The sequence below is a fragment of the Xyrauchen texanus genome, chromosome 39, assembly GCF_025860055.1.
Source record: "Xyrauchen texanus isolate HMW12.3.18 chromosome 39, RBS_HiC_50CHRs, whole genome shotgun sequence".
Lineage (NCBI taxonomy): Eukaryota > Metazoa > Chordata > Actinopteri > Cypriniformes > Catostomidae > Xyrauchen > Xyrauchen texanus.
Genome location: NC_068314.1, coordinates 30401310 through 30422268, shown reverse-complemented (window position 1 = coordinate 30422268; position 20959 = coordinate 30401310). Strand labels below are relative to the sequence as shown.

The 20959-nt window shown below is 36.4% G+C and overlaps 2 protein-coding genes and 1 long non-coding RNA gene across 3 annotated transcripts in view; all 3 read right to left on the bottom strand.

Annotated features, from left to right (window-relative positions):
- The window catches only part of inavab (innate immunity activator b), a 31402-nt gene extending 25649 nt beyond the window's left edge, over nucleotides 1-5753 (bottom strand). The window contains exon 1 of the mRNA XM_052110918.1: nucleotides 5629-5753. The gene's annotated coding sequence lies outside the window, so the exon portion shown is untranslated. The remainder of the gene's footprint in view (nucleotides 1-5628) is intronic.
- Nucleotides 5754-10671: 4918 nt separating this feature from the next.
- On the bottom strand, nucleotides 10672-12056 carry gpr25 (G protein-coupled receptor 25). The gene has a single exon (XM_052111885.1). It carries the CDS (start codon nucleotides 12054-12056, stop codon nucleotides 10905-10907), a length of 1152 nt encoding a protein of 383 aa, XP_051967845.1. The 3' UTR covers nucleotides 10672-10904.
- A 4196-nt stretch (nucleotides 12057-16252) lies between these two features.
- On the bottom strand, nucleotides 16253-20533 carry LOC127632957 (uncharacterized). The gene is made up of 3 exons (XR_007969154.1): nucleotides 20200-20533; nucleotides 18807-19981; nucleotides 16253-18106 (listed from the first exon to the last, which is right to left on the bottom strand). It is a non-coding gene; the product is annotated as an uncharacterized LOC127632957 (long non-coding RNA).
- Nucleotides 20534-20959: the final 426 nt, after the last annotated feature.

Sequence of the window (20959 nt, the reverse complement as noted above, 5' to 3'; positions counted from 1 at the left end):
AACGTTGACACTCGCCTCACATCAGATGCTGAAAACCAAATATTAAATACAGAGGCATCCTACCTTTCCATGCAATTCGATATAATCCATAGAAGATATAATCCATAGCAATGCACGTCATCTGCTGTATCCACAACAATCCATACGTGTTTGAGCCATATTTCCTTCTTGCAGGTGTTCACGTCAGATTTTACAGCTGGTTATCGCTAACGTCCGTACAAAGTAGGCTAACCTAAATAGTAAAAGTAATTCCAACTTTTTTTCGGTATACTCTGTCTATATTATCTCAGAATTAAAAAGTAGTAATCCAAGTCAAGTTCGTTGACTGAGCATCTTGAGCAGTTTGGACTTCAAAGTTTAACCCTTTAACTGTCACCCCTCCCCTTTTTTCGCATAGACATGAAAATCACTATCCAAACTTAAATGGTTGTATTTCAAGAATGCTTTGTCATATATACCTATGGACAAGTTGTGTTCCAAATTTTAGGTTGATATCTCAAAAAATTAGCTTTCAGTAAGATTTTATTTGGAGCAGTAAAAAACTTGGAATGAGCAGTCTCTAATCTCTAATGTATTGGTCTAATGTTTAATTAATTATTACTCTATATCTTGCATTTAAATACATATACCTTTGTATTCAATTATAATTAAATTATCTTTATTGTGAAAATATGTATTGTATTTATTCATACTGTACATACTGTACTGCAAAGTAACTTATCTGTTATACTGTTTAACTGTGTTAGTGTTGCCGCACTATCCTGATCATTATAGCACTAAATAGGAACAACCAAAGGTCTTCTATATAATTTAAAACAAATACCATGATGACTAGACCTTGGTTAGGTGTTCTTATAATGGATGTAAGTATGGTGAACAGCAAGTAAATATTGATTATATGTCAGTTACGGCCTTTTGCCTTTGCATGACTCCTGATTTTTGGCACATGATACAAAGGCAGAGTAAATTAACTGCCAAACAAGGGTCAAAGGTCAATTTTGAGCTCAAGATTTTTTGCATACAAACATTTCTTCTGTATAGCAACTAGTTGTGAAATTTTGGGAGTCCTACCTATAATACTTTTGTCTGGACAAAAAAGAAACTTTAAAGTCATTTTTCTCAGTTTCACACTCTAGTGAGTTAAGGTCTTTTGCTTTTGCAGGGCAGAGCAGTGATCCAATATATTCCTGTCTCTGGTGGGGCATGTAATGTGCTGTCTGTATATGGGCAGTTCACGTGTGAGATTTGCTTTGTTAAAATCCCCAAGAATAATAATAACTGAGTCTGGGTATTGTTGTTCTGTATCTGTGATTTGATCAGCCAGCTGTTGCAGCGCTATGTTCCCAGATGTGTTTGGAGGAATGTAAACACACACCAGAATAAACGAATAAAACTCCCGTGGCAAGTAGAACGGCTTACAGTTAATAAAGATCGTTTCCAGATTAAGACATCTTCTTTAACATTGTTACATCTGTACACCAACTTTCATTGCTGTAAAAGCATGTTCCACCGCCTCTCGTTTTCCATGTTAACTCCGCAATGCGATCTGCTCTGAACAGCTGGAAGCCCGGCATATGTAATGCGTGTCCAGAATGGCTTCACTCAGCCAGGTTTCTGTGAAGCACAGTGCACCAGAGTTTGAGAAGTCCTTATTAGTAAGTGTGAGGAGATGTAGTTCGTCAGTGTTGTTGGGAAGAGAGCAGAGATACCCTGTTCGAATGCCGCGCTGACGGAGTTTAACCAGCGTGCTGGCTCGTTTCCCTCGCCTGCGTCTCGTAGCACGTTTAAACAACACAGCGAATAAAATGCCTCCGAATAAAATGTCCAGCAAAACGTCAGAATATTCAAAAACTGGGAAAAGATTATCTGGTATGTGCTGCCGAATGTTCAGCAGTTCGTCCCTAGTAAAACTGACTGGAAAAAGATTACTAAACACAGGACAAACAAACAAAAACAACAAAGGAATTGGACAGCTCCACACCGAGGCGGCCATCTGCGGTGCCATCGTTGACAAAAAAATCATTATTAATACAAATGTAATAAAATAACTATGTTTTGTGTATGACAGAACAAAGGAAATATGGGAGTTTTAAAAGAGAAGAGAGAAGTGTATGTGATTGGTGTATAAGTCGTTCGTTTTCATACGAACAAAGTCGTAAGATTTCTTAAGAATTCTCCATCTTGTGCGGTTCTTACGAATTCTCATGAGATAATAAATTGACTATTTCTATGCAAATTAAACATTTGTGCTTAAGAAAACCTGAATAGAAATGCTTGAAATGTACATAAACTCTGGAAATCAGTTTCACATAGGGCTGGGTATCGAGTTTGATACATTTTAGGCACGGACCGAATTGCCTCTAAACAATTGAGTACAAATTTTGATAACTAAGGGGTTAATTTTGTCAACGTCAGTGATAAGCATGTAGCATGCTAGATGTGCCCAAATCTAAAAGTGACGGTGATTGGCTGTGTTTGGGCATCAAGGAAAAACACTAGTTTATGCCAGTTACGCCCGGAGACACAGCTCACACGTGAGGCTGTAGTGTGTATGCGTCTCGACCCCCATAGATGGAAAAGATGTGGAAAAGATCAAAAGTGTGGCTACATTTCACCAGGTTTGATGCCAACAGAGCACGATGCAATATTTGTGACAAAATAATTGCTGCCAAGACCGGCAACAGGACAAATCTGATGAAGCACTTGACAGTGCACAGAATAAAGTTAAGAGCAGCAAGTTGCTCCGTCTTCGACTGCAAGAAGACCGAGCCGGTGCAGTCATCCTCTCAGTGTCCTTCCACAGAGCTTCCTTCAACATGCCCACCACACGAGTCCTCCTCCAAAACTACTGATGAATGCAGCAGCGCTATGACTCGGACACCGACAGGTAAGGTTAGCGTTTAGCAAACAAACCAACAAAAAATATCGGCTAACTTGTAGAGGTACATGCTTGTGTACATGTTAAATTAACATTTCTGTGAGTGGTGACATATCCAGTCCTATAAACTGGGACCTACATAACATATGATATTGTTTGGATGTATGGCTATACGTAGCTAGCTAAATCGATGCTAAAAATGCTTTAAGGTTGACAGTAACTGATCAAGTTTAACGCACATTAAACTAGTTAACTTGTTAAACCGTACTAATCCTTAGGGTTGGCTGAATTAACAGTTTAGCTTTTTTTTTTTTTTTTTTTCTTCTCTTCACATTAATGTTATAGCCTCTGCCGACCCTGGCATAAGGAGACCAGAAGGCTCAGGGGATGAGCATAATCAAGCTTGAAATCACAATCGCCAAGGAAACTGCTGTCAAGATTTATAGCAAAACGGAATGACATTTTGGTCTGTTCTAACCCAAAACCGATTTGATGGCTTGGACCTACAGAGTTGAAATATTGTGAACTATCTCTTTAATAAAACAATGTACAATTGCTCTGATACCGCAAATACAACTCCAAAGCAAGGGGATCGTTCAGCTGCTAAATCATGACAAGGCAGGCTCCCACAAAATTATTTGCATGTAGATGGAAACATGCAATGATTTGCATTTTCTTTCGTAAAATAAGAAATACGCTTAAAAATTCTAAACATTTGGATAGAAACCCAGCTTTAGTGGCATGGATGTAGCATCATGCAAAAGCAATAATATAGTTACAGTAGACAGAGTTGCCATTGTAGATTTGTGCTATTTGCAGAGAATGTATTTATTTTTGAAAGTACAAGTTTCTTTAATTGTTAAACTTTAATGAAGAAAAAATTACTGAGCACACCTTCAAGATACGCTTTTATTCATGAAAACAGTGTCATGTTTTAATCTTCCCTAATTTATCCATGAGGAAGTACAATGTTCCTTTGAGATCAGTCTGTTATGGTTACATTATGGCTTTAGTCTATTCCTGTTTAGTCTCTGTGTCACCACACAGTACAGTTTATATTTTACATAAGTGGCCATGTAACAGTTATGCCATTTTGTATTAAAATAGGTTTTCCTTCAGGCATACAAAAGTTGAGTTAAGGGAAGGGAATGATGCATGAGGCTCCTGGAAGTCACCAAATATTTAAATAATTTTTTGGTTTTGGAACAAATGTTTTTACCAGTATTTTGTATGGGATAAAAAAGTACCTGGAATTATAATGTGCTGACATTTGAGCCAGGAAGTTAAGAATATCATAGAATTCATTGAACAAACAAACAAAAATCAACAAATGCAATTTCTTACTGTTGCTGTGTCCCAGCAAACAGTGAGATCTAATAGAAACATGCTGCCGCACATGTGGAGGAAATTGAAACATCACCACAGTGCATGTCATTGTGCTCTCCAGATATGTTCAGAGGTACTAATGAGAGCCCTGAAACTGAGTTGTCTGCAGCACACAATACACACACAGCATGGCTCCGTTTTGGCCAACCCTGGCTATGAACCAACAAAGCCACAGATTCCAGAGCTATTCACGTTCACTGGTCTACACACCTCCCTCTGATGCCTGCCCACTCAAATCATTCTGCTGCAAAACACTTACACTTTGAGTCAAACTCACCACCGGATTCCCCAGCATTACATCAGGAATGTTGTTCCTTGTGTGCAAGAAAGAGATGCGTGAACAGTGGAATGAATGTGAGTTTAGTACATTGACTCTAATAGATAAAAAGCTGAACTTAAAGTGGTTGGTGAGATTAAAGGGCTAGTTTACCCAAAACTGAAATTTCTGTCATCAGTCAGTCACTCCCCCTCATTTGACTTTCTTTCACAACATGAGGGTGAGTAAATGATGGCAGAATTTCAATGTCTTTAAATAAAATAATCTGTTTTAAGACCAGTGACTAACTGATCTTAAAACAGATATTCTGAAACAGGATCATGAGTGTTCCCAACTGAATAAATGAATGGTGTGTAAAATGTTTTCCATATATAGACAATGAAAAAATATGATTCTCATGCTGCAGCAAAATACCTGTGCAAGTCTCTTTCCTCCTTGGGCTTTAAACAAAGCTTTGCAACTTCTCTACACAGAAAATATAAAACACTGTACTTCCACATACACAACAATCACAAATGCAGACTATTTCAGTATTTGGTGGTACATGAACAGCACAATCAAGAAACCCATACTGACACAATATATTTCACAGAGTAATAAAAATAGTATGTAAACAATCATTAATATCATGGAAGATATTAATATACTTATTTAAGAGATGCAAAATTATTTGTTATTATGTGATTCCTGGTCAGAAGAGAATAAGGATCCAATATACAGGCTTCATATATCTGTGTAAAAAAAAAAAAAACACAGAATCTATGTATTTTACAGGAAACTGTTAAACATGTCGATTGTTTACTGCTACTTCCAGAATAATTTAAAAAGGCGAATGTCGAGGTAATGTTACTTTGTACTACCATACACTAGTTTATGCGTTTCAAAGCGCTTTAAAAAGAAAAGCAACTATAGCATTCGTCACTGTCCTTTCCATATGTCTAACACTGAATAGTTTGAAGCTTTTGAATAGTTGCAAAACTTAGGTTGAAGTGGCAGTGGTGAATAAGCTCACTTTTCATCTTGTGCTGAGTGTTTGTTTAGGCGAAGAAAGTGTATGAAAATGTGAAAGTGAAAAATATGACTATACCTTTAGTCGTCATAACAACAGGAGAATCTACGGAGAGTCGTCAAAGCATTGCGCAACGCATTACTATGGAATACTACTTTTCCACGCTTTCTTCATCGCCCGCATTCCAAAATGATGTAAGCGAGACGCTGAAGAATGGACGATACCAAACCACACTGCTTGGCGCGTAGATTCTCATTCATGATACCGACATTAGGGAGAAAATTAAAAAAATATATTATCATCAAATCGATCTGAAAAAGTACGAGACGTGTATTCCGTGTGTTTTACGAGAGCACTATTATGGTAACTTACAACCATGCACCCCCATGAAAAAATGGTACTTCCCTCACCCTTCACAAACTTAACACAGCGCAGACTGAAAACATGTAGGGCAGCGAATACGGTCTCAGATTTTGTTTTGGGTTCAATACAAGTTAAGCTCAATCGACACCATTTGTAGCATTATTTTGATTGCCACAAAATAATAAAAATAAAATAAAAATAAATTAATGTCCCTCGTTTATTTACTAAAAGCAAACATCGTGGTTACAATAAATCACTTGTAGTGGAAATGAATGGGGCCAGTTCATAAACATTAAAATACACTCTGTTTCAAAAGTTGCAGCAAGACGTGAACATTATATATGTTAACGTGATTTTAGTATGATAGGCTTACGCGTCATTGTCATGGCAATGATGCAGTGATATTGAATCTAACTTTTCACAAATAAGGTTAGCAAGCTATTATATCACACTGAAATCGTGTTTACACAAATAATGTGTATTTTAAGGAATATGGAATGAATTCACTTACTTCCATTGAAGTGCCTTACTACCCAAGAGTTTTGCTTATATTGTTATTAATATTATTATTATTATTATTATTATTATTATTTTATAAACAAAGAGATGAGACCATTTATTTTTGTGTTTTTGTCCAACACAAATATTCTGTTGTCTGAGCTTAACTTGAACCCGGGAACATTCTTTAACTATCTAAATACGTTTTACACATAGGCACTGTATTAAACAGGAAATGGGGGCTTTTGTAATTTGGCATCTTTTTAAAGTTAAAGTGTTATGTGCCATTATGGGGCTGCATGTTGCATGGTCCTGATGCCTTTTTTATTAACATATGAAAGGTTTCACCTTTGAAAAGGAGACTGTATAAAAGTAAAAGGCTCATGTATCAGTTGTAGAAACAGAGACATGGGGAAAGTAGGCTTGAGTGTGGAATAGGGTAATCATGATATAATTTATTTAAAAAAAAAAACTTTTTTTTATGAAATTCTTATTTAATAAGTAAAGCGTCGTAAGAACAAGAATGTAAAAATAAGAATCCATTAGAATTCCTCTTAAGCATTTGAATAACAACTGGATCCATGTTTGAATGAATAACGTAACATTTGCAGTTTGACAAAACTCACAACATGTTTTTTAAAGCGTAACGCTAGAGGACAGTATTGAGTTTTCTTCGATTAGTACGAACCTCAAATGGAAGAAGCCTGAGTCAAATGATAAAAATAAATAAATAAAAAATCAAGCACAAGACCAAGATTGCCGATCATCTGTAATTAGCAGAAGGTGTAAGGTAATTAATTGAAAGCATTGTAATATTGTAATGTGGCACATCTTTGTGGATATTTTGTGTACTCAAGTCTATAAAACCAGCTGCAGAATTCTGCACAGAATACATCGATTTACACTTAAAATTGGTGACCTCATTTGATCTTTTTGAGACCTCACTTTTGTGTGTGTACCTATTTAGAACATATCTGTGTTTGGCATGTACAATGTTCTGATCCATATTTTCCATGTAGAACTTATCATTAATGTGTGATTTCAATCAGGGGGTATTTTACAGGGGTGGCAACCCTAGGCCTTACAGGGAAGTCTTTAAAACAAGCCCACTCTTCTAAAAATGAAATATTTACTTTGCAGTTAATCAAGCTTAGTCATTAACCTAAAATTTAATTCAAAGGATTATATATAGTTCATGCATACAGTAACTTTGGGCTAAATTATACCATGATGATTCACAGATTACTCACACAGGTTTTGGCACACCAAAGCACATGAAAAAAAGAAATATTAGTGCAGTAGAATGGCATCTTTAAATATCATGCCCAAGTGTGATAACACAATATAAACCTGTATGCTACCAAATGGGTTCCACAACTGGTCTGCATTAACCATATAGCCTTTACAAAAATGTATATTTGCCCTGCAGATTTTATATTATAAATGAAAACTTTTTTTTTCTTTCTGTCTGTTATATACAAGCTTATACGTGCTAAAGTTTTTTACCACTGTGAGTATATCAAAGGTGTTATGAGTCAAAACTTGTGAAAATATGTTTCCTGTGTGGATGAATGCTGGGGATATACATAGTTTCTGTGGTTAAAATTAAGGGATTTTTTTTAGACCAGTGGTTCTCAAACCTGTCCTGGAGTAGATAATGGTGACATAAAAAATGTGTTCGGGGCCTCCAGGAGAGGTATGGGGAACACTAGACAAAAGCTGCAAAGTATCAGGTGATCAAACTAGAGAGTGGCTTTGCAACCTAATAGCCCCCCCCCCACATTAACTTTTCTATGTGACTGTTTTTTTTTTTGTAGTTTTCCACATATTATACTCAAAGCTCAGCAAACAGATTTCACAAATGAGAGTAAAAAGTGATGTAGGCCTCAGGCAGCACAGAAATTATTTAAAGGAATAGTTCACCAGTAAATAAAAATTCTGTAATAATTTACTCACCCTGATGTTGTTCCAAACTTGTATGACTTTATTTTGTGGAATATAAAATACACAAAAATAATTAACATTGTGGTTGCACTAAATACATGAAAAAGTTTAAGACATTTTACCATATTCATTATTGTATTTGCAGTGCACAGAGTCATCCATCCATCCATCCATCCATCCATCCATCCATCCATGTACACACACACACACACACACACACACACACACACACACATATATATATATATATATATATATATATATATTGCTTATACAGTATATTTCTATATCCATCGTGTACATGTTTTACCTGTTGGAAGCACACCATTTTCAATAACAGGAAACAGAAAGGCTATTGTGTGTTTCTTTCCTTCCGTTTTTTTTTTTTAAAATGCCTAAGTTAAAAAAACAAAACTGATTGCAATCTCATATCGCTTGCCAACCTTTCAGTTTTACTAATACTAAAACATTTCGTTGTGTCCTCAGATTTGTGGACAGTGAAACACAGTATGAAAGATAATTCACAATCAAACTGAGAGTAGCTGGTCGCAGCGCTGACTGTAATGCAGGAAAAAAAGAGCATGAGAATGTTTCTGAAATAACATTCTCACAAGGGCTTTGATGTCAGCTTACTATGAGTGAGGAGGGCAGTTGTAAAACTGGTGAAAGAGGATCATAGGTCATACCCATTTGATCTAAGAACACTATCTTAGGTATGACACGTTGATATGTTCATTTTGCCCACACATATTAAGAAGAAGCCAATAAGGTTTTGATTAATAATTTTTTTTATTAAAATTGTGGCTGGACAATTTGAAAAACAAAGCGTTTACTTGAGTATCTGGTCTAATGGGTTGTATAGCATTTGGAATTAAACAGAAAGCAATAAAATTAAATAAAAATGCAAATCTAAAGAATATATAAATAGACTGCTGCTTGATTGTATTATAATTTGCAGAATGTGCAGTTTTTTGATAATGGGCACCTTTCGGGCACTGATGATTTATCTGCATACTGATGTGCCACTGAAGTAAGCACTGAACCATTCAACTTTCAGAAACATCCCACTCAATGCTGAAATGAATCACAGAAGATGGCACTTGTTTTTGACTTGTTAACTCCTTGTCAATTCATTAATATTAATTATTTATTCATTAATTTATTTTCTTTCTTTTGTTTCTTTTTTTTACATTTAAGTATAATTTTTATACTGCAAATTCTAAGTCAGGGTTTGTTAATGCAGCTCCAGCAAAGTACAATGCCTTCAAATTCATAATCATCAAAATTTAAATGGTCACATACTGTATATTTTTATTTGTGTAAATATATTAAATATATTAATATTTATATATAACTATGTAACTTTTGATTTGCCATCGATGCAACATAAAGACCTTTGCATAGCTGGCAGGTTTTCTTAAGCACTTTTTTGTTGGTGTGTTTTTTTTCCGGTACTCTTTCACACACTCTTGTCAAGTTCACAGCATTAACGGCATTTTCTAATTTTTCTATGCTGGGCAGACTAGAGATGAAAGTTGTGACCTAAGTTTGCCTTCTTAGTGGTTCGTGTTTGAACCATTTTCTCTCAAAACTTGCTATGTGATTCATTTAGAGGGGGAACTACGATGCCATGCAACCAAGTGTGAACCATTGAACTCTAAAGTTTTAGCAGCCCACACATTTTCTCATGAGAAAAATTGTATAGAATAAAACGAAAGACTTGTGTAATATCATTGCTATACTCATTTGTTCAGTGATAGTTATAGTGACCGTGACTGACCAGTGCTTTGCTGCCATGGTTTTGAAGCAGTAAGAAGGATGCTAAATGATAAAAGGTTGTTTTCTTGACAGAAGAACGGTAGGCATTTTTACTAAATAATAGCAACAGCATGACATTGTTTCTCAACACCTGAAAATTTAATTAAATGTAAATTTGTAATTTAAATAGAGTAAAAATGTAAATTAAATAGTTTAATTTATGGTATAATGACCCTTTATAAAATTATAATTCAAACACAATTAAATACAACAAAGTCTGAGGTCTGTCTAGGTATAAACTTAATAAATATTTTATATTCATAATCAGCACTAAATTGCTAGACATAATGGCCATGTAGATTACTGGTGCTTTCTTTATTATTAAAAATTATTGGATTGCTTAGTTAAAATGTCAAATCTTTGAATATATACTTACATTTCTTGCAAATAATTTCAAACAATTTATTTAAAATGATCTTGTTCGTTAAATTAAAGTTTCAACAATATAGTCTATACAAACAATACAGTCAAAGAAATTAAGTAAAGAAATGGATGGAGCATTGCTCAAAAGTATATATAAAATACATACAAAATACAAAAATTCCATGCAACATTTACATTAAATTCACTATGGTTAATAAATGCAATGCTATGATTAATTGATGCATATTACTGCCTTTTATTACTAAAAGTGAAATAACATCATGAATACTGTATGTGTTAGTTTCATTTGATAGTTTCATTTATAGAGAGACCAAGCTTTCTTGAAAGAGCTGACTAAAAAGCAGAATTCACTTCTTTTGAGTGAGTGAAAAAAGGCGTCCACGGCTAGACGAATTTCCAGGGTAGGTTTCAGAGGTGCCGTTAGAGAAAGAATTAGAGGAGATGTAGCTCTGGTGCGCATCTCCTTGACCCAGGCAGGTCAGACACAGAACGTAGGCTCTGCGCCTGAAATGCTGATCCAGGAACAAGTAGATGGCTGGATTTACACAACTGTTGAGAAATGCCAGGCAGCAGGACAGTGTGAGTCCACTATTTATGAGCATCCTTTTATCCTCATTTAGTTCTCCTGCACTTAGAAGTAAGATTACTTGCATACTCTTAAACACATTGAAAGGAAGCCAGGAGACTAGAAAGACTGAAATTATGGTGAATACGATTTTCAGAGAGTGCCGTCGTCTGGCTTCTGCACGGGAGTTTGCTGCAGCGAAACTATGCCGGCGCAGGTTTACCAAAACTGACCCATAACAGAGGCCTAGAATCAGTACGGGTAGCAGGAAAGTTAGAATTATCGTCAGAAGATTAATTCCTTGGACAAACAAGGATTTCGAATCCTCGGAACACAATGTGCCGTCTGTCAATCCACGGTACACCAATGATGGAATTCCCAGGAGAAAAGAAACGATCCACACAATGCCGCAGGTGATCTGCGCACACTTGGTGCTCCGGAGGAACTGAGAGTCCATTAGGCGCACTACAGCCAGGTAGCGGTCCACGCTCATGCAAGTGAGGAAGATGATGTTGGAAAAGCGGTTGACAGCAATGATGAAGCTGCTAATCTTGCACAGTAGCTCGCCGAAGGGCCACTCATGGCGACCAGCCGCGATAGCCCACAGCGGCAATGTGAGGACAAACACAAGATCAGCAAGTGCCAGGTTCAGTACAAAGGTGTCCACAAGTCGGCCATTTCTCTTACGCCGATTGCCTACAACCACAATGACAAACAGGTTTCCTGAGAAGCCAGCAAAGAACATGATGTAGTATAGCACAGGAATGTAGACATGGGACATGGGCAGCGGTTCGTTTTCAATAGGGTCATAGTAGACATAGTCATCCGTTGAGTTCAGTATGAAATAATGATCATGGTCGTTGCTGTCCAAGCCATAATCACCTGCTGAGCTCATTGTAACATCAAAGAGTGCCATCTCTGTGCTGCTTGCCATCTGTGCACAAGTGATGGGCAAACTTTAGAACTAGTCTGTCACATGCTTAGAAACCACAAAATGCAATAACACGTTTCTCTCTCTCTCTTTCTCTCTATTTCCTATTCCAAATGTATCACAAAGAGAAAAGATTTATCAGACTTAAAATCCTCAACTGAGAATAACTGGAATCTTGAGTATATATCCCTGCATCAGTATCAAAAACAGTTTGAGGGACATGATTTAGAGCAAATGAGGGAATAAATACCAGAGCTGGTCTGCAGTTTAAATCCTCATAATTAAAAACATTCCAGGATTATTAACAGGAGTTTTTACAATATATTTTGTGAACACCTGACTGCAAAAATATGAAATAAAATGTAAGGAGGCAAGGCAAGTTTATTTATATTATTTACATTTCATACCCAATGGTGATAATAAAATAAAAAACACTTAAGTCCATTTTTAAATCACACGGGAAAAATAAATAAATAATAATAAAAAATACAATAAATAATAATAATTTTGATAAAAATAAGAAAAGAAAAAAAAAGTGAAATAAAATGTTCAGAGCAATTAGTGAAGTAAAGCACAGTGCTCAGTCAGCGAATGCAAAGCTAATCAAATGTGTATTCTCTTAATCGCAAGTAAACACTGTTACTTCCTGTACACATTAAACTGAGAGAAACAGCACCACTCAAGCAGTTAAAAAATGAAGTGAGAATAATTTTTTGGCACTGACAGTGGTTGCTTGATCAGATTTATTTTTACTATTGAGTCTGAAAATAAAAACAGTTAGAAATGCACAGAGCTTTTCTGAGATCTTTTGCGATCAGCTGTGGTTTCCTGGTCGTGTTGCTTTACAGTAGCACCACACATTTTCAGCACACTTGTAAAACTTGTGCTCGAACAAACTATGAAGATATTGTAAAATGTAAAATATAGCGCTTGATATACTTTTATAGATTTCTGTCACGCAAATAGTGAAAAGTAAAAATTACCATATAAGGCAGATAAATGAACAGAAATATAAACATTTACATTTATGCATTTTGCAGACGTTTTTATACAAAGCGCCTAACAGTGCACTAAATACAGGGACAATTCCCCGGAGCAACATGGAGTTAAGTGCCTTGCTCAAGGACACAATGGTGGTGGCAGTGGTTCGACCTTCTCATTACCAGTTATGTGCTTGAGCCCACTACGCCAACACCACTTCAAAAAGGCATGTAAGTACATATTTTACTCAAACTGCACTCTTTACATGCAACATGTGCTATTGTGTTAGGTGTGTTATTAATATATGGTTTGTTTACAAAATTGTTTATGCAGGGACTAGCTATTGTTGTGGTTCAAGGTGTACTGGCAGTCTTTGTAACACATTGGGTTTAGAGGCAGTTACTTGGTGGTTAGAAACGTTGGCTATAAGCTGAAGGTTTAGAGAAAAGATTTCCTGTGCTGATGATGGTTTGCAACTCAGCAGATAGACAGTCCACTCTACTAACATCCTGCACAAGTCATTGTAGTGACTAGTAACTGTAATTCAAATAAATGAAATAAGTGGCACTTTGATAACCTTCTTGTGTTATTAAGCATTTTTAGGAACACATTTAAGTGTTTTTTTGTTTTTTGTTTAATTGAGTAGTTTTTTCTCTCTCTGATTCTGTCACAGATATTAAGCTGATTTGGAGTAGAGCATTTTTATCATGACGGAATCTCAAACACTGTTGTGCCATAGGAACTGATTTAATATTTGTAAAATGAGCTTTCAAACTTTCACGATATAATTTCACTTTTCCTTTTTTACGGTTATCTATAACATCTTTTATATCATCAAAAGCGAGAAATAATGGGTATTTCATATTTATACTACATTTCTATTTAATTTAATCTGTTTAGTTTTGGACTCCAGAAGAAGTGTTCTATATTGGGCACAAGGGTTTAAAAATATCATATGAAACTTGCATCAAGTGAGTTCATGTAAAATAAATCAAATTTAAACTTTAGAATGAAAATAAGATCTGACAGAATTTTCAGGGCTGGCTGATAGTATGTCAAGACATAAACTAGGGCTAATAATTTGATGGAAAAATTTAGCACAGGCTTTAGCACATGCATCATCATTCATAGTTCATATTTCAACACATTTAATTTAGCATTTTCAGTGACTTTAAACAAGTGACAGTTCTATAAAACATTTTTTTTAATAGATGCTAATGTTTACTTTACAATTGTTTCCATGGTTAATAATATTTCTTTATTTTATTTAAATTTTTTAACAAAGGCTTAAGCTATTATTAGAATATGGCCTTTTTGGGTGACATTTGCATACAGATATTTTAAATTATTTTAAGTCAGTTGAGCAGGGTGATTTGATTGTCAAATTTGACATTTTTACATCCAGCATTTTTAAATTTCATTACCGTATTTATAGTTCACAGATGCATAATTGCTTATTCAGTATACGCATTAAACTGTCATATATAATGCACAGTACCGAAGCTGGGTTTTGTGATACATAAAAACAAACTTTTAAGTATTTTTAACTGTATGAAATGTATGAATATGCAATATACAATAAAGATACAACAGGACATTTTGAATTGTTTCTGTGTCGTAAAATATTAACTAGTTGGATAGCTATATAGATAGCATCTGGAAACTCGTGCATGACAGTATATTTGACATGTGTACATGCGACCGTGATGGGTGATTGACTGGAACACCCTGAGGTCAGGAATGGGAAATTTCAACTAGAGTATTCCCACCTCCAACTTTGTCTGTAGGGCTGGAACAAAACTCCATAAAGTTTATTCTATGTGCAGTAATTACCCATTTGACAAAAGATACAATCGTTCTCGGATTCATCTCTGTGTATCATGATCCTGCCATTTTCATCTTGTATTATTCTTGTTTTGGCAGGGTCGTTACAGTTTCCTCCATCCAGCTCTCAGGTTGTCCCATGTGCTTGTGTTTTCTTCTCTCCCTCGTGTTTCCCCAGGTTTCAATCCTTCCTTTCCCTTATATTCTCTCCTTTCCCTTGTCTTCCTTGTCAGATCATTTTGTTTTGTTCAGTCTAGTTGTGTTGGCTTTGTCTAGTTTGCCCAGTCAGTTTGTTTTTCGCTTCCTGTTATTTTGGTTTCTCCCTTGTGAGAGTTTTGTTTCCTGTTTTGTCAATTTTAGTTTTCTAGTAGTTTTTATTAGTTTATTTTGTTGTCTTGTTTTATCTTTTTCTCCCTTGTGAGAGTTTTGTTTGTATTTTATTGATTTTGTTTTGTTTTAATAAAACACCTTTCATTGCCATCCTGCATCTTGGGTACTTCCTCCAAAAATATGCCACTATGATGATGAGTTGGTTTCATGTGAACTCATGCCAGTTCCTCTGCCTCAGCACTCTCTGTTTCAGAAGAGTTATTCCAGGAACATCTCAATGATAGAGCTAACTTTTGGATTCAGAGGCGATAATCTGTACAATGATAGACATTTGAACACTCAGAAATGCAGCTTATGGGAATTACTAAACTAAAGAAAACAAGAGGTCGAGAAGATTAATCATAGCATTTGTTCATAGCACTTGTTTTGCAGGAACCTGATTTTACATTGGACATCAAGTGGCATCCCAATACATTGCCAAAATTGTTTATCATACAGAGGTCAACAGAAAAGTCCTTAAAATCAAACACTGACCTTTTTTTACCTTTACCATAAACTACATAGACAGCCCCAATAACTGCTCAAAACACACTGTGGTTGGCACAAAAGTTTTAAACAATAAGAAATAAATAGCAATTTTGAAAAATATGTTCAAAATCACACACACTCACACAAGATGAAGACTCCAGTCATTTCAGAATGCGCACAGATGAGGACTGTCTGTGCGTTGAGAAAATCTGGGCCATGACGAAATTTGTGGAGCGATCAGCAACTTGGACAACCGAAGTATACTTTAGCCTTAATAAAAGCATAAAATGTTTTATTTTCATGGAGAGGTTTACCAACTACTATGATCATATGAACAGACTAATACAATTCACTATAATTCACAGTAAAAATCGCATTAAATATTTCCAAAGGCAAATTGTCTTTTTCCTATTAATATTTTTTATTGATATAAGAAAAAACAAAACAAATATACATTGACAAACATTTAACTCCCTCCACCACCCCTCCCCACTCACCAACCCCACCCTGACCCCAAACATCCACGAGGTCAAAAATAAATACACACACACACACACACAATAATAATCATACACATCTAACACTATGCCTCTCTCTCCACAGCCCCTCCCTGAGAGTCCCCCAAAAAGTCAAATAAATGCTCCATTTCCCATCAAATCAATCCCAGATCCCCAGCCTTCTACATGACACCTCCTCAAAAGCTGCCACCCTCCCCATCTCTGTGCACCACTCCCGAAATGAGGGCACTCGAGCCGAATTCCATCCCCGTAAAACCCCGTCTGCCTGTCATAACACCTGTAAGAACCCAATTTTTTATGTGTTTATCCCCTATTTTGATGACCACCCCATTGCCTAAAAACAGAGTCTGGGGCAAAACGAAACCCGAGAATGAATGAAGTGAATGAGGCCTACTGTATGATTTGACCCCTAAGAACTGCCTTAAGTGCCTCCCAAGCCATGCCCACAGAGGATACAGAGGACCAATTGGTCTCCATATAAACATTGATTTTAGCCTTTTGTTGGAATTCAGGATTTTGCAAAAGGGATACATTAAAGCGCCAACTAAATTGTTTCCTTTTCTCTGCATGTGGCAACATCTCTAAACTCACCAGGGTGTGATCTGAGACTAAAATGTTTCCAATTGAGCAATCAACAACAGATGAAATGAGGGACTTGGTTATATATAAAAAATATCTATTTTAGAATAAATTCTATTCCCTACCAGATCGGTTCAAAAGTCTCCAAATATCTGTAAGACCTAGATATTTACTCATCCTGTGAAGTGTCAATGATGCTCTAGGGGGCTTACACACTTTTGCCTCACTATGATCAAGGATTGAGTCTAAAAGACTAAAGTCTCCTCCCAATATTATATCACGAAGGGTGCCAGCGGCTTGGAACATCCCTTCAAGATCTATAAAAAAACCCTGGTCATCAGCATTAGTTGTGTAAATATTAGCCAGAATCAACCTTTGCTCCTGAATTTCTGCTAAGTCAATAATGAATCTTCCTAATTTATCTTTAATCAGTTTTAGACATTTGAATCGTAGATGCTTACTTATCAGTGTTATGACTCCCCTGCTCTTACTTGAGCAAGCACTAAAGAAAACATGTCAACCCCATATCTTCCCAAAATTTGCCACCGGATTGCTCATGTCTGGTGTTTCTATACAAATTTTGTGAGACAGAATTACACTACAGAAGATAATCTATAAAACAAACTCCTGCCAATAGGCAGAATAAACACACAGAAAGTGTATGTTCATTCACATAACTGTCCTGAAGGTGTGTCCCTCCACAAAACAAGCTCCAGCCGCTAGCGGATCCAGCACAAAAATAAATAAAAAATAAAAGCTGTTCAGTTAGTTTCCTTAGGCAGTCAAACGAATGTTCAGTGGACCGGCCCATTCGACCAATCACTCCAATGTCCTGCAAGAAATACTCCACAAAAAAAATTCCAGTTAGAGTCATAAGTACAAATAAGGAGGAGTGTTTTTCCACAAAACAAACTCCTGCCGCTAGGCGGAACCAGCACAAAAAGAAGCAAAAAAGGTGCCCAGTTTCCTTGGAAGGTCAAGTGAATGTTCAGTGAGTCAGGCTCACTTGGCAGCAACGTGAGAACCACAAAATAACTTACTCAGGCCATTGACTTTATGAAGGACATGTCTTGTTGTGGACATGTAAATATTTTGCGGCGATCCATAGTATCTGTTCTCAATTTGGCAGGGAACATCAGTGCAAAAGCGACCTTCCGTTGATCCCCCACTCTTGTAACCATCTCAGTGAATTTCGTCTCCATGGCAGTTGTATTGAATGTTGTAGTATGCACTGATTGCTATTACGGTTCTAAATCACCTTTAGAGGATTATTTTCCAATTAATGTCCAGTAACTAAGAGAGGAGTAAAGAAGCCAGAGTCATGGATTCAATTCACTCAATGTATTAGTTAGTTAAATGAAAGAATGAATTATTTCTCACAATATCAACAAAATGTAAATATATCACAATAAAACAACGTAGGCCTATGTAAAATTACCAAACAATAAACCAATGTGTCTTGATTCAAAATAATATGAAGGTAATGAAAATTATGTTAATAAAGAACTCAGTCTTAAGAAGTCCAAAGTATTTCAGAGGAAGTTCACTCGATGACAGAAGGGTACAGATGTCCTCAGACGTCGATCAGCCGACGCGGGGCAATCCCGGTGTAACCCGGTTAAAAAAGCATGAGGTGACAAGTGATGTTTGTAGGTAGGCCTATCATTTAATAATCAAAATATATAAATAGTGTGATTTAAACAGGTTGAAATTAATAGCGGAGAGTGAGGGCTCGGGTGGATTATTGGTGTTAGTATGGACGAAACAAAGAGTAGTGAAGCAAAGAAGTGAGCGTGACAGAGATTTTCTGAGTTAATTTGTGAATTAGTAGTGCACAAACCAGTGTGTAACTTGTGTCTTATGATTTTTTTACACGACAATCAGTGAGAAGAGTGTCAAGCTGCCTATTGAGAAACAGGAGGAATTTTTACACGAAGTTCAGAGACTGTTTACTTTTGTGTTACTGCTAACGTTAATGCAAACGCTTAGTCACCTTGAAGTATAGGCTGGAGTCCGTTCATTACATGTGAGCGACATTTTCTAGTTTAAAGTTTGACTCCCTCAGTTGAACAGTTCGAGGGGTTTATTCGCTGTTTTCGACCTGAAGACAGAAAAGAGACTCAGACAGAGCTTGGAGCAACCAGGACTTCTCTCATGAGTTTTACTGGAAACGTGGAGGAGAAAAGATAAACAAACGGAGTTCGTGTTGAAACGCTAATCGGATGCTGAGCCTGCTACTGTGACTATGGGGGTAAGGACTGGACAGAAACATTAACTCAAGATATCCTTAATTTTGTTTGCTCGCTGACGAGCGAAACGGCCATTAAGTTTTGGGCCACAACGAACACAAGCACCGCTTCAGGCCTGCTACGGTATTTTAGTTTTATAATATTTTTGGTTGCCGGCTTAGATCGCATTAAGGTGTGTGTGGGCCCACAAAGCATGTTGGTTTAAGTTACTTTTAAGTGGTACACTGAGGTTTTCTGAATTAATCCATTTGGAGGTTAATAGGGTTTAAATTGTTGTCTGTGCATTTATATGGTACAGTATTGATAATATTTTCTTTAAAAAAGAGGGACATTTTACATCGAAGGTTTAAAAAAGAACAATCATATTCTTATTTCATTTTCTTATTTTATTGGAGATAATAATTTCTTTGAGTAAATAATTGATATTTATTTTTCCAAAACCTTGTGTTGTGTTATTTGAGAACTTACCTTGAAAGAGGGTATTATTTTATTCTGAGAGAGACATATACAGACACTTATGGTTAAAAATCTTTATTAAAACTATAGCTTAAGAAAGGTGAATTCATAGGTAGGTTAGAGAAATAGTTCATGTGTGTATTTTAAAAGAGAGATCCAAGATAACATCTAAAACTGAGGTAATCAGGGTAAAACACATTTGATAAATACCTTAAAAGAACCCAAAAGCTCTGCCCTCATCAATAGACATACTGAGGGGAGCGCTACACCAGTGAAAGTTGAACAGGCAGTTACATGTCGGCAAGGATCCCGGTCTGGTCAGGATAGGGTTAACGTGATGAAACTCCAACCGTGAGGCCCGTTGCTTCGCGCGCTGCAAGGCTCAGTATGCGATAGGTTTGTGTGATAGAGTTCAGCTGGATAATCGTGGATAACTTGTATATCGGTGTACGAATGTGTGGTTCTACAATAAACAAACATGTTCAATTAGTTTTCTGTGACAATTTGTACAACAAAAACTGCGTTATCAATTCACGTGACTGAACGCGAGACATCGCAAATATATAATAATAACATCATATGTCAGCAATTCTCTTATAACTGAGGAAATATCTTATCGATGCATTCAACAGAATATCAAACAATGATTATTAGATTAAATAATGTCAGATAAACACTTACAATCTGCAATGACGCACACGATGATATTCGCCAGATAATACCAACGACCTCTGTAAATGATCACACAACTTCGACTGCCCATCACATCTAAAATGCAAACTGGTCACCACCTAAGTGCTATAGTGTCGATCGATAGCTTTATAATCTTAATCCACCTCACCTCGTTGACTCACGATATAACATGCACTACATTTCTTCTTTCTTTCTTCTATTGCCTCATATCTGATCTCGCCTCACTTCACCGAACTCGCGAAACTTCCTAATAACTCTGCCTACTCAGCAGACACAACACTTAACAGAACACTATACAACTACAACTACGAGTTAAATGCAACATGACTACGGCCTTTTGCACAGCAGTGATCGATCGATGTACAGCAAGCTCGTCCAAGTCAGCAAAGACCTTCGTCAGCATTGCCGACACGTTCATTAATTGTTGCCAAATTTCCTTCTCACCGGCCAAATCGGCTCCCAGACTTGCGGCCTGCTGCTCGGGGGCTTCATCTTGAGTACGTAAATGTCTTTTAATGTCTCCAGAGCCCGAGGATTTTGAATTCTTTGACATATTGTCTACCTAGAACAGTTAAGAATCAGGGTGTTTAAAATCTCACCAGTTTATTACACAAAAAGTATTAAAACTAGCTAAGTACGCGAGGCTTGCCTTTCACACGTCCAAACCTTGCCTGGTGTGACTCCTCAAATTGTCTTTTTAATGATAATTATAATTATTATTTAATGATTATAAACCTTTAAAGACAGA